Source organism: Somniosus microcephalus, chromosome 17, assembly GCF_052327205.1.
Source record: "Somniosus microcephalus isolate GS21.2 chromosome 17, FLI_Smic_1.0, whole genome shotgun sequence".
In the NCBI taxonomy this organism is placed as follows: Eukaryota; Metazoa; Chordata; class Chondrichthyes; order Squaliformes; family Somniosidae; genus Somniosus; species Somniosus microcephalus.
Genome location: NC_141003.1, coordinates 34,731,154 through 34,744,099, shown reverse-complemented (window position 1 = coordinate 34,744,099; position 12,946 = coordinate 34,731,154). Strand labels below are relative to the sequence as shown.

Below are 12,946 nucleotides of genomic sequence, written 5' to 3'. Positions count from 1 at the left end.
GCAGCAAGGCAGCAGTTGCAGAGTGTTTCAAAAGAAGTCTTTCATACTACTGGACCAAAACAGTAATAGTCACAATATTAGCAACCACAACATGTCAAGGGAACAACATTTGTCAATATTTGCCAATGATGCTATTGGAATTTAGAAGTATGCAGCCCACGAGCATCAGCATGACGTACAAATTCTATATGAGCAGGTCGAAAAAATATCGTAAAAAATTTGAGTGTGAGAATAAGTGGAGACTAAATGAGACAGAGGTGGGCAGAAGAGAGGAATTTTACAGTTGCAACTGTTCAAACCTAACTGTTTTATTCTTTGCCTGGGACAAGCTGTCAGGGGAGAGGTTTACACAAAACTGCTTCTGTAATTCTTGTGAAAGTGCCATTGCTTGCAGATTGAGATGTTCTGAACTTCTCAAGTAATTCCATCCCAAAGGAATGGGCTACAGGTCTACAGGACTGAACTGATGGGCTGGCATTTTCTTCGCCAAAGTTGAAAAAAGCACACTTGTGTCAAAGGACTTGCTAGTCTATAATGAAAGAAACCATCACTTACCAGTTGTTGAACTGGCAGTAGACACAGTTGTGGTTGTTGTCCCTTTTGTTGTAGTCGTAACTTCTGAAGAAAAAAAATATTTTAAAACCGCTGCATTCCGACTGCAAATCCAGCAGTGTTAATAGAGTTTGACCACTAGGTTATTTTATTGAGAAACGGGCATAAAGAATGAGGAAATTATTGACTACAGCTACTAACTAGGTCTCCTTACTTCAAATACTAAAGTGCAAACATAAACACGAGACTGAAAAAGCAGCATTTGCATAATTGGTTGTGTTTCAAAAGAACTCTTTCAAGTTACTGGACAATAGAAAACAGGGAATAATATTAACAGCCACAACGTGTCAGCGAGCATCCTTTGACAAGATTTAATAATGATTGGATTGGAATTGGAAAGTATGCAGAGTATCCCTAGCAACATGAATTGTAAATTGTACATTTCATTCAAAAGACAATAAAATATTACAAAAAAGTTAAGTAAGCGTTAGTGAGTAATCAGAGACTCCACTGTCAGGGAACTGAGGAGAGGCGGCACAAACGTGGACACAGCATTTCTCCTCCGCACAGCCTCTGAACTAGGTTTATCGATATAGTGTAGTTGTCAACTATTTCTCTCTGGAAGGAATGGGCTAAATATCTACAAGGGGTGAAGTGATGGACTTCCACTGTCTGGGAGTTGTTGAAACAAGATAACTTGTGTCACTGGTCTTGCTACTAGATATGGAAAGAAGCCCTCACTCACCCGGTGTGGGGCCAGTAGTGGACCCGGTTGTAGTTGCTTTCACTGTTGTAGTGACTCCTTCTGCAGAACAGGAAACTTCATCAAATTCAATACATTACATTTTAAAATCCTATATTATTTCTGTAAAGTTCCTCCATAAGACTATTTAACTACACTTTCTGCACAAATGCTGTTGAAAAAACTAATTGCAGATTCAGATGTCTAAGTTTTCAACCATTTTCCAACAAAAGCAAGACTGAATTAATGGACTGACATTGCCTGAAAGCTGAATTTGAGAAAAGCACACTGGTGTGAACAGACCTGCTGGTTTATATCGAAAGCAGTCATCACTTACCTGTTGTAGAAGTGTCAACAATAATAGGTGTGGTTGTTGTCCCTTTTGTTGTAGTCGTCACTTCAAAACAAAAATAAAAACATTCAAAATTACTACACACAAATATGAAATCCTGCAGTATTGAGAGTTTCACCAGTTGGGTATTTTATTGATGCTAAAGTGCAAAGAATGAGGGAAATGTTTCACTACAGCTACTAACTATATCAACTTTTTTCTCCTTTGTCAAGTAATAAAAAACAAATATAAACATGAAAATGGCGAGACAATATTTGCATAATTGTTAGTGTTTTCAAAGAACTGTTTCAAGTTACTGGACAATAGAAAAAAGGAAGAATATTAACAACCACAACATGTCAAGGTGATCATCCTTTGACAATATTTGATAATGATTCTATTGGAATTTGAAAGTATGCTGAATACCACCATCAACATGAAATTATACATTTCATTCAAAAGTCAGGAAATTATTGCCAAAAATCTGAGTAAATGTTGGTGAGGAAGCAGAGACTAAGAGAGACAGAGGCGGCACAAACATAGACACAACATTTCCCCTCAGCGCAGCCACTGATCTAGGTTAATCAATATAGTGAAGTTTTCAACTATTTCCCTCTAAATGGAATGAGCTAAATATCTACAAGGAGTGAAGTAATGGACTTCCACTGTCTGGGAGCTGTTGAAACAAGTTAACTTGTGTCACTGGTCTTAGTACTGGATATCGAAAGAAGCCCTCACTCACCCGGTGTGGAGCCAATAGTGGACCCGGTTGTAGTTGTTTTCACTGTTGTAGTGATTCCTTCTGAAGAACAAGAAATATCATCAAAACCACTTCAATACAACTTAAATTCATATAGTATTCCTGTAGATTTCCAACATAAGACTATTTAATTACACTTTCTGCACAAGTGATGTTGAAAACACTAATTGCAGATTCAGATGTCTTAAAATTTTCAAGCATTTCCACCCTAAAGCAAGGGTCTACAAGACTGAACTAATGGACTGACATTGTCTGAAAGCTGAATTTGAGAAAAGCACACTGGTGTGAACAGACTTGCTGGTGTACATTGAAAGCAGGCATCACTTACCTGTTGTAGAAGTTTCAACAATAATAGGTGTGGTTGTTGTCCCTTTTGTTGTAGTCGTCACTTGTGAACAAAACAAAAAAAAATTCAAAACCTCTTACCTCTAATTTCAAATCCTGCAATATTGAGAATTTCGCCGTTAGTCTATTTTATTGATACTAAGGCACAAATGATGAGGAAATTGTTAATTACAGCTACTAAGTAGATATATTAACTCCTTTGACTGCTTGATGTAAAAAGTCAGCTTTGATTTAACGTATGGGAGACATTATTAACTCGTACGTAAGTTTCTCATTTACCAGAAGCCGTGTTTGTACTGCTGCTGGTTGTTGTGGTCGCTGGTGTTCCTATCTCGCAGCAAACTCGAATTTTGTAGTCATAACAAAACTTGGACTCCTCCAAAGCACTTTCCGAGACTCTACAGATGAGCCCTGTGTCTTTGTCGCACGTCACATTGTCTGGTGACTCACTTATTGGCCTCTCAGGTTCACCAACAAACTGACACTGAATGTTAATAATGTCATCAAAAGGGGAAGAACAGTATTTATTGCTTCGGTGGTCTAGTAATTCAGAATCGCCCGGGCTGTCTATAGAAGGTGTGTGTTCATTAAACCAGGGGGACCATTTGCCATGGCAGACAACCTCTGTAACAGAAAAGGAGGAGAACATATTAGACCCTCATGATCCAACCAATAATAGGAAACATAAATATGAGAGCAGCAAGGCAGCAGTTGCAGAGTGTTTCAAAAGAAGTCTTTCATACTACTGGACCAAAACAGTAATAGTCACAATATTAGCAACCACAACATGTCAAGGGAACAACATTTGTCAATATTTGCCAATGATGCTATTGGAATTTAGAAGTATGCAGCCCACGAGCATCAGCATGACGTACAAATTCTATATTTTATTAGCAGGTCGAAAAAATATCGTAAAAAATTTGAGTGTGAGAATAAGTGGAGACTAAATGAGACAGAGGTGGGCAGAAGAGAGGAATTTTACAGTTGCAACTGTTCAAACCTAACTGTTTTATTCTTTGCCTGGGACAAGCTGTCAGGGGAGAGGTTTACACAAAACTGCTTCTGTAATTCTTGTGAAAGTGCCATTGCTTGCAGATTGAGATGTTCTGAACTTCTCAAGTAATTCCATCCCAAAGGAATGGGCTACAGGTCTACAGGACTGAACTGATGGGCTGGCATTTTCTTCGCCAAAGTTGAAAAAAGCACACTTGTGTCAAAGGACTTGCTAGTCTATAATGAAAGAAACCATCACTTACCAGTTGTTGAACTGGCAGTAGACACAGTTGTGGTTGTTGTCCCTTTTGTTGTAGTCGTAACTTCTGAAGAAAAAAAATATTTTAAAACCGCTGCATTCCGACTGCAAATCCAGCAGTGTTAATAGAGTTTGACCACTAGGTTATTTTATTGAGAAACGGGCATAAAGAATGAGGAAATTATTGACTACAGCTACTAACTAGGTCTCCTTACTTCAAATACTAAAGTGCAAACATAAACACGAGACTGAAAAAGCAGCATTTGCATAATTGGTTGTGTTTCAAAAGAACTCTTTCAAGTTACTGGACAATAGAAAACAGGGAATAATATTAACAGCCACAACGTGTCAGCGAGCATCCTTTGACAAGATTTAATAATGATTGGATTGGAATTGGAAAGTATGCAGAGTATCCCTAGCAACATGAATTGTAAATTGTACATTTCATTCAAAAGACAATAAAATATTACAAAAAAGTTAAGTAAGCGTTAGTGAGTAATCAGAGACTCCACTGTCAGGGAACTGAGGAGAGGCGGCACAAACGTGGACACAGCATTTCTCCTCCGCACAGCCTCTGAACTAGGTTTATCGATATAGTGTAGTTGTCAACTATTTCTCTCTGGAAGGAATGGGCTAAATATCTACAAGGGGTGAAGTGATGGACTTCCACTGTCTGGGAGTTGTTGAAACAAGATAACTTGTGTCACTGGTCTTGCTACTAGATATGGAAAGAAGCCCTCACTCACCCGGTGTGGGGCCAGTAGTGGACCCGGTTGTAGTTGCTTTCACTGTTGTAGTGACTCCTTCTGCAGAACAGGAAACTTCATCAAATTCAATACATTACATTTTAAAATCCTATATTATTTCTGTAAAGTTCCTCCATAAGACTATTTAACTACACTTTCTGCACAAATGCTGTTGAAAAAACTAATTGCAGATTCAGATGTCTAAGTTTTCAACCATTTTCCAACAAAAGCAAGACTGAATTAATGGACTGACATTGCCCTTTGTTGTCCCTTTTGTTGTAGTCGTCACTTCAAAACAAAAATAAAAACATTCAAAATTACTACACACAAATATGAAATCCTGCAGTATTGAGAGTTTCACCAGTTGGGTATTTTATTGATGCTAAAGTGCAAAGAATGAGGGAAATGTTTCACTACAGCTACTAACTATCAACTTTTTTCTCCTTTGTCAAGTAATAAAAAACAAATATAAACATGAAAATGGCGAGACAATATTTGCATAATTCCAACATAAGACTATTTAATTACACTTTCTGCACAAGTGATGTTGAAAACACTAATTGCAGATTCAGATGTCTTAAAATTTTCAAGCATTTCCACCCTAAAGCAAGGGTCTACAAGACTGAACTAATGGACTGACATTGTCTGAAAGCTGAATTTGAGAAAAGCACACTGGTGTGAACAGACTTGCTGGTGTACATTGAAAGCAGGCATCACTTACCTGTTGTAGAAGTTTCAACAATAATAGGTGTGGTTGTTGTCCCTTTTGTTGTAGTCGTCACTTGTGAACAAAACAAAAAAAAATTCAAAACCTCTTACCTCTAATTTCAAATCCTGCAATATTGAGAATTTCGCCGTTAGTCTATTTTATTGATACTAAGGCACAAATGATGAGGAAATTGTTAATTACAGCTACTAAGTAGATATATTAACTCCTTTGACTGCTTGATGTAAAAAGTCAGCTTTGATTTAACGTATGGGAGACATTATTAACTCGTACGTAAGTTTCTCATTTACCAGAAGCCGTGTTTGTACTGCCGCTGGTTGTTGTGGTCGCTGGTGTTCCTATCTCGCAGCAAACTCGAATTTTGTAGTCATAACAAAACTTGGACTCCTCCAAAGCACTTTCCGAGACTCTACAGATGAGCCCTGTGTCTTTGTCGCACGTCACATTGTCTGGTGACTCACTTATTGGCCTCTCAGGTTCACCAACAAACTGACACTGAATGTTAATAATGTCATCAAAAGGGGAAGAACAGTATTTATTGCTTCGGTGGTCTAGTAATTCAGAATCGCCCGGGCTGTCTATAGAAGGTGTGTGTTCATTAAACCAGGGGGACCATTTGCCATGGCAGACAACCTCTGTAACAGAAAAGGAGGAGAACATATTAGACCCTCATGATCCAACCAATAATAGGAAACATAAATATGAGAGCAGCAAGGCAGCAGTTGCAGAGTGTTTCAAAAGAAGTCTTTCATACTACTGGACCAAAACAGTAATAGTCACAATATTAGCAACCACAACATGTCAAGGGAACAACATTTGTCAATATTTGCCAATGATGCTATTGGAATTTAGAAGTATGCAGCCCACGAGCATCAGCATGACGTACAAATTCTATATGAGCAGGTCGAAAAAATATCGTAAAAAATTTGAGTGTGAGAATAAGTGGAGACTAAATGAGACAGAGGTGGGCAGAAGAGAGGAATTTTACAGTTGCAACTGTTCAAACCTAACTGTTTTATTCTTTGCCTGGGACAAGCTGTCAGGGGAGAGGTTTACACAAAACTGCTTCTGTAATTCTTGTGAAAGTGCCATTGCTTGCAGATTGAGATGTTCTGAACTTCTCAAGTAATTCCATCCCAAAGGAATGGGCTACAGGTCTACAGGACTGAACTGATGGGCTGGCATTTTCTTCGCCAAAGTTGAAAAAAGCACACTTGTGTCAAAGGACTTGCTAGTCTATAATGAAAGAAACCATCACTTACCAGTTGTTGAACTGGCAGTAGACACAGTTGTGGTTGTTGTCCCTTTTGTTGTAGTCGTAACTTCTGAAGAAAAAAAATATTTTAAAACCGCTGCATTCCGACTGCAAATCCAGCAGTGTTAATAGAGTTTGACCACTAGGTTATTTTATTGAGAAACGGGCATAAAGAATGAGGAAATTATTGACTACAGCTACTAACTAGGTCTCCTTACTTCAAATACTAAAGTGCAAACATAAACACGAGACTGAAAAAGCAGCATTTGCATAATTGGTTGTGTTTCAAAAGAACTCTTTCAAGTTATTGGACAATAGAAAACAGGGAATAATATTAACAGCCACAACGTGTCAGCGAGCATCCTTTGACAAGATTTAATAATGATTGGATTGGAATTGGAAAGTATGCAGAGTATCCCTAGCAACATGAATTGTAAATTGTACATTTCATTCAAAAGACAATAAAATATTACAAAAAAGTTAAGTAAGCGTTAGTGAGTAATCAGAGACTCCACTGTCAGGGAACTGAGGAGAGGCGGCACAAACGTGGACACAGCATTTCTCCTCCGCACAGCCTCTGAACTAGGTTTATCGATATAGTGTAGTTGTCAACTATTTCTCTCTGGAAGGAATGGGCTAAATATCTACAAGGGGTGAAGTGATGGACTTCCACTGTCTGGGAGTTGTTGAAACAAGATAACTTGTGTCACTGGTCTTGCTACTAGATATGGAAAGAAGCCCTCACTCACCCGGTGTGGGGCCAGTAGTGGACCCGGTTGTAGTTGCTTTCACTGTTGTAGTGACTCCTTCTGCAGAACAGGAAACTTCATCAAATTCAATACATTACATTTTAAAATCCTATATTATTTCTGTAAAGTTCCTCCATAAGACTATTTAACTATACTTTCTGCACAAATGCTGTTGAAAAAACTAATTGCAGATTCAGATGTCTAAGTTTTCAACCATTTTCCAACAAAAGCAAGACTGAATTAATGGACTGACATTGCCCTTTGTTGTCCCTTTTGTTGTAGTCGTCACTTCAAAACAAAAATAAAAACATTCAAAATTACTACACACAAATATGAAATCCTGCAGTATTGAGAGTTTCACCAGTTGGGTATTTTATTGATGCTAAAGTGCAAAGAATGAGGGAAATGTTTCACTACAGCTACTAACTATATCAACTTTTTTCTCCTTTGTCAAGTAATAAAAAACAAATATAAACATGAAAATGGCGAGACAATATTTGCATAATTCCAACATAAGACTATTTAATTACACTTTCTGCACAAGTGATGTTGAAAACACTAATTGCAGATTCAGATGTCTTAAAATTTTCAAGCATTTCCACCCTAAAGCAAGGGTCTACAAGACTGAACTAATGGACTGACATTGTCTGAAAGCTGAATTTGAGAAAAGCACACTGGTGTGAACAGACTTGCTGGTGTACATTGAAAGCAGGCATCACTTACCTGTTGTAGAAGTTTCAACAATAATAGGTGTGGTTGTTGTCCCTTTTGTTGTAGTCGTCACTTGTGAACAAAACAAAAAAAAATTCAAAACCTCTTACCTCTAATTTCAAATCCTGCAATATTGAGAATTTCGCCGTTAGTCTATTTTATTGATACTAAGGCACAAATGATGAGGAAATTGTTAATTACAGCTACTAAGTAGATATATTAACTCCTTTGACTGCTTGATGTAAAAAGTCAGCTTTGATTTAACGTATGGGAGACATTATTAACTCGTACGTAAGTTTCTCATTTACCAGAAGCCGTGTTTGTACTGCCGCTGGTTGTTGTGGTCGCTGGTGTTCCTATCTCGCAGCAAACTCGAATTTTGTAGTCATAACAAAACTTGGACTCCTCCAAAGCACTTTCCGAGACTCTACAGATGAGCCCTGTGTCTTTGTCGCACGTCACATTGTCTGGTGACTCACTTATTGGCCTCTCAGGTTCACCAACAAACTGACACTGAATGTTAATAATGTCATCAAAAGGGGAAGAACAGTATTTATTGCTTCGGTGGTCTAGTAATTCAGAATCGCCCGGGCTGTCTATAGAAGGTGTGTGTTCATTAAACCAGGGGGACCATTTGCCATGGCAGACAACCTCTGTAACAGAAAAGGAGGAGAACATATTAGACCCTCATGATCCAACCAATAATAGGAAACATAAATATGAGAGCAGCAAGGCAGCAGTTGCAGAGTGTTTCAAAAGAAGTCTTTCATACTACTGGACCAAAACAGTAATAGTCACAATATTAGCAACCACAACATGTCAAGGGAACAACATTTGTCAATATTTGCCAATGATGCTATTGGAATTTAGAAGTATGCAGCCCACGAGCATCAGCATGACGTACAAATTCTATATGAGCAGGTCGAAAAAATATCGTAAAAAATTTGAGTGTGAGAATAAGTGGAGACTAAATGAGACAGAGGTGGGCAGAAGAGAGGAATTTTACAGTTGCAACTGTTCAAACCTAACTGTTTTATTCTTTGCCTGGGACAAGCTGTCAGGGGAGAGGTTTACACAAAACTGCTTCTGTAATTCTTGTGAAAGTGCCATTGCTTGCAGATTGAGATGTTCTGAACTTCTCAAGTAATTCCATCCCAAAGGAATGGGCTACAGGTCTACAGGACTGAACTGATGGGCTGGCATTTTCTTCGCCAAAGTTGAAAAAAGCACACTTGTGTCAAAGGACTTGCTAGTCTATAATGAAAGAAACCATCACTTACCAGTTGTTGAACTGGCAGTAGACACAGTTGTGGTTGTTGTCCCTTTTGTTGTAGTCGTAACTTCTGAAGAAAAAAAATATTTTAAAACCGCTGCATTCCGACTGCAAATCCAGCAGTGTTAATAGAGTTTGACCACTAGGTTATTTTATTGAGAAACGGGCATAAAGAATGAGGAAATTATTGACTACAGCTACTAACTAGGTCTCCTTACTTCAAATACTAAAGTGCAAACATAAACACGAGACTGAAAAAGCAGCATTTGCATAATTGGTTGTGTTTCAAAAGAACTCTTTCAAGTTACTGGACAATAGAAAACAGGGAATAATATTAACAGCCACAACGTGTCAGCGAGCATCCTTTGACAAGATTTAATAATGATTGGATTGGAATTGGAAAGTATGCAGAGTATCCCTAGCAACATGAATTGTAAATTGTACATTTCATTCAAAAGACAATAAAATATTACAAAAAAGTTAAGTAAGCGTTAGTGAGTAATCAGAGACTCCACTGTCAGGGAACTGAGGAGAGGCGGCACAAACGTGGACACAGCATTTCTCCTCCGCACAGCCTCTGAACTAGGTTTATCGATATAGTGTAGTTGTCAACTATTTCTCTCTGGAAGGAATGGGCTAAATATCTACAAGGGGTGAAGTGATGGACTTCCACTGTCTGGGAGTTGTTGAAACAAGATAACTTGTGTCACTGGTCTTGCTACTAGATATGGAAAGAAGCCCTCACTCACCCGGTGTGGGGCCAGTAGTGGACCCGGTTGTAGTTGCTTTCACTGTTGTAGTGACTCCTTCTGCAGAACAGGAAACTTCATCAAATTCAATACATTACATTTTAAAATCCTATATTATTTCTGTAAAGTTCCTCCATAAGACTATTTAACTACACTTTCTGCACAAATGCTGTTGAAAAAACTAATTGCAGATTCAGATGTCTAAGTTTTCAACCATTTTCCAACAAAAGCAAGACTGAATTAATGGACTGACATTGCCTGAAAGCTGAATTTGAGAAAAGCACACTGGTGTGAACAGACCTGCTGGTTTATATCGAAAGCAGTCATCACTTACCTGTTGTAGAAGTGTCAACAATAATAGGTGTGGTTGTTGTCCCTTTTGTTGTAGTCGTCACTTCAAAACAAAAATAAAAACATTCAAAATTACTACACACAAATATGAAATCCTGCAGTATTGAGAGTTTCACCAGTTGGGTATTTTATTGATGCTAAAGTGCAAAGAATGAGGGAAATGTTTCACTACAGCTACTAACTATATCAACTTTTTTCTCCTTTGTCAAGTAATAAAAAACAAATATAAACATGAAAATGGCGAGACAATATTTGCATAATTGTTAGTGTTTTCAAAGAACTGTTTCAAGTTACTGGACAATAGAAAAAAGGAAGAATATTAACAACCACAACATGTCAAGGTGATCATCCTTTGACAATATTTGATAATGATTCTATTGGAATTTGAAAGTATGCTGAATACCACCATCAACATGAAATTATACATTTCATTCAAAAGTCAGGAAATTATTGCCAAAAATCTGAGTAAATGTTGGTGAGGAAGCAGAGACTAAGAGAGACAGAGGCGGCACAAACATAGACACAACATTTCCCCTCAGCGCAGCCACTGATCTAGGTTAATCAATATAGTGAAGTTTTCAACTATTTCCCTCTAAATGGAATGAGCTAAATATCTACAAGGAGTGAAGTAATGGACTTCCACTGTCTGGGAGCTGTTGAAACAAGTTAACTTGTGTCACTGGTCTTAGTACTGGATATCGAAAGAAGCCCTCACTCACCCGGTGTGGAGCCAATAGTGGACCCGGTTGTAGTTGTTTTCACTGTTGTAGTGATTCCTTCTGAAGAACAAGAAATATCATCAAAACCACTTCAATACAACTTAAATTCATATAGTATTCCTGTAGATTTCCAACATAAGACTATTTAATTACACTTTCTGCACAAGTGATGTTGAAAACACTAATTGCAGATTCAGATGTCTTAAAATTTTCAAGCATTTCCACCCTAAAGCAAGGGTCTACAAGACTGAACTAATGGACTGACATTGTCTGAAAGCTGAATTTGAGAAAAGCACACTGGTGTGAACAGACTTGCTGGTGTACATTGAAAGCAGGCATCACTTACCTGTTGTAGAAGTTTCAACAATAATAGGTGTGGTTGTTGTCCCTTTTGTTGTAGTCGTCACTTGTGAACAAAACAAAAAAAAATTCAAAACCTCTTACCTCTAATTTCAAATCCTGCAATATTGAGAATTTCGCCGTTAGTCTATTTTATTGATACTAAGGCACAAATGATGAGGAAATTGTTAATTACAGCTACTAAGTAGATATATTAACTCCTTTGACTGCTTGATGTAAAAAGTCAGCTTTGATTTAACGTATGGGAGACATTATTAACTCGTACGTAAGTTTCTCATTTACCAGAAGCCGTGTTTGTACTGCTGCTGGTTGTTGTGGTCGCTGGTGTTCCTATCTCGCAGCAAACTCGAATTTTGTAGTCATAACAAAACTTGGACTCCTCCAAAGCACTTTCCGAGACTCTACAGATGAGCCCTGTGTCTTTGTCGCACGTCACATTGTCTGGTGACTCACTTATTGGCCTCTCAGGTTCACCAACAAACTGACACTGAATGTTAATAATGTCATCAAAAGGGGAAGAACAGTATTTATTGCTTCGGTGGTCTAGTAATTCAGAATCGCCCGGGCTGTCTATAGAAGGTGTGTGTTCATTAAACCAGGGGGACCATTTGCCATGGCAGACAACCTCTGTAACAGAAAAGGAGGAGAACATATTAGACCCTCATGATCCAACCAATAATAGGAAACATAAATATGAGAGCAGCAAGGCAGCAGTTGCAGAGTGTTTCAAAAGAAGTCTTTCATACTACTGGACCAAAACAGTAATAGTCACAATATTAGCAACCACAACATGTCAAGGGAACAACATTTGTCAATATTTGCCAATGATGCTATTGGAATTTAGAAGTATGCAGCCCACGAGCATCAGCATGACGTACAAATTCTATATTTTATTAGCAGGTCGAAAAAATATCGTAAAAAATTTGAATGTGAGAATAAGTGGAGACTAAATGAGACAGAGGTGGGCAGAAGAGAGGAATTTTACAGTTGCAACTGTTCAAACCTAACTGTTTTATTCTTTGCCTGGGACAAGCTGTCAGGGGAGAGGTTTACACAAAACTGCTTCTGTAATTCTTGTGAAAGTGCCATTGCTTGCAGATTGAGATGTTCTGAACTTCTCAAGTAATTCCATCCCAAAGGAATGGGCTACAGGTCTACAGGACTGAACTGATGGGCTGGCATTTTCTTCGCCAAAGTTGAAAAAAGCACACTTGTGTCAAAGGACTTGCTAGTCTATAATGAAAGAAACCATCACTTACCAGTTGTTGAACTGGCAGTAGACACAGTTGTGGTTGTTGTCCCTTTTGTTGTAGTCGTAACTTCT

General features: G+C 38.1%; 1 protein-coding gene across 1 annotated transcript in view; it reads right to left on the bottom strand.

Moving 5' to 3' along the window:
• The window catches only part of LOC147105630 (mucin-5AC-like), a 144,492-nt gene that overhangs the window by 48,035 nt on the left and 83,511 nt on the right, over positions 1-12,946 (bottom strand). Inside the window, exons 36-52 of the mRNA XM_086010930.1 lie at positions 12,882-12,944; positions 11,905-12,282; positions 11,609-11,668; positions 11,263-11,322; positions 10,527-10,586; positions 9,451-9,513; positions 8,479-8,856; positions 8,183-8,242; positions 6,718-6,780; positions 5,746-6,123; positions 5,450-5,509; positions 3,987-4,049; positions 3,010-3,387; positions 2,714-2,773; positions 2,368-2,427; positions 1,632-1,691; positions 556-618 (exon numbers count right to left, since the gene is read on the bottom strand). Of these exons, the coding sequence (XP_085867056.1) occupies positions 556-618; positions 1,632-1,691; positions 2,368-2,427; positions 2,714-2,773; positions 3,010-3,387; positions 3,987-4,049; positions 5,450-5,509; positions 5,746-6,123; positions 6,718-6,780; positions 8,183-8,242; positions 8,479-8,856; positions 9,451-9,513; positions 10,527-10,586; positions 11,263-11,322; positions 11,609-11,668; positions 11,905-12,282; positions 12,882-12,944 (2,307 nt within the window). The remainder of the gene's footprint in view (positions 1-555; positions 619-1,631; positions 1,692-2,367; positions 2,428-2,713; positions 2,774-3,009; positions 3,388-3,986; positions 4,050-5,449; positions 5,510-5,745; positions 6,124-6,717; positions 6,781-8,182; positions 8,243-8,478; positions 8,857-9,450; positions 9,514-10,526; positions 10,587-11,262; positions 11,323-11,608; positions 11,669-11,904; positions 12,283-12,881; positions 12,945-12,946) is intronic.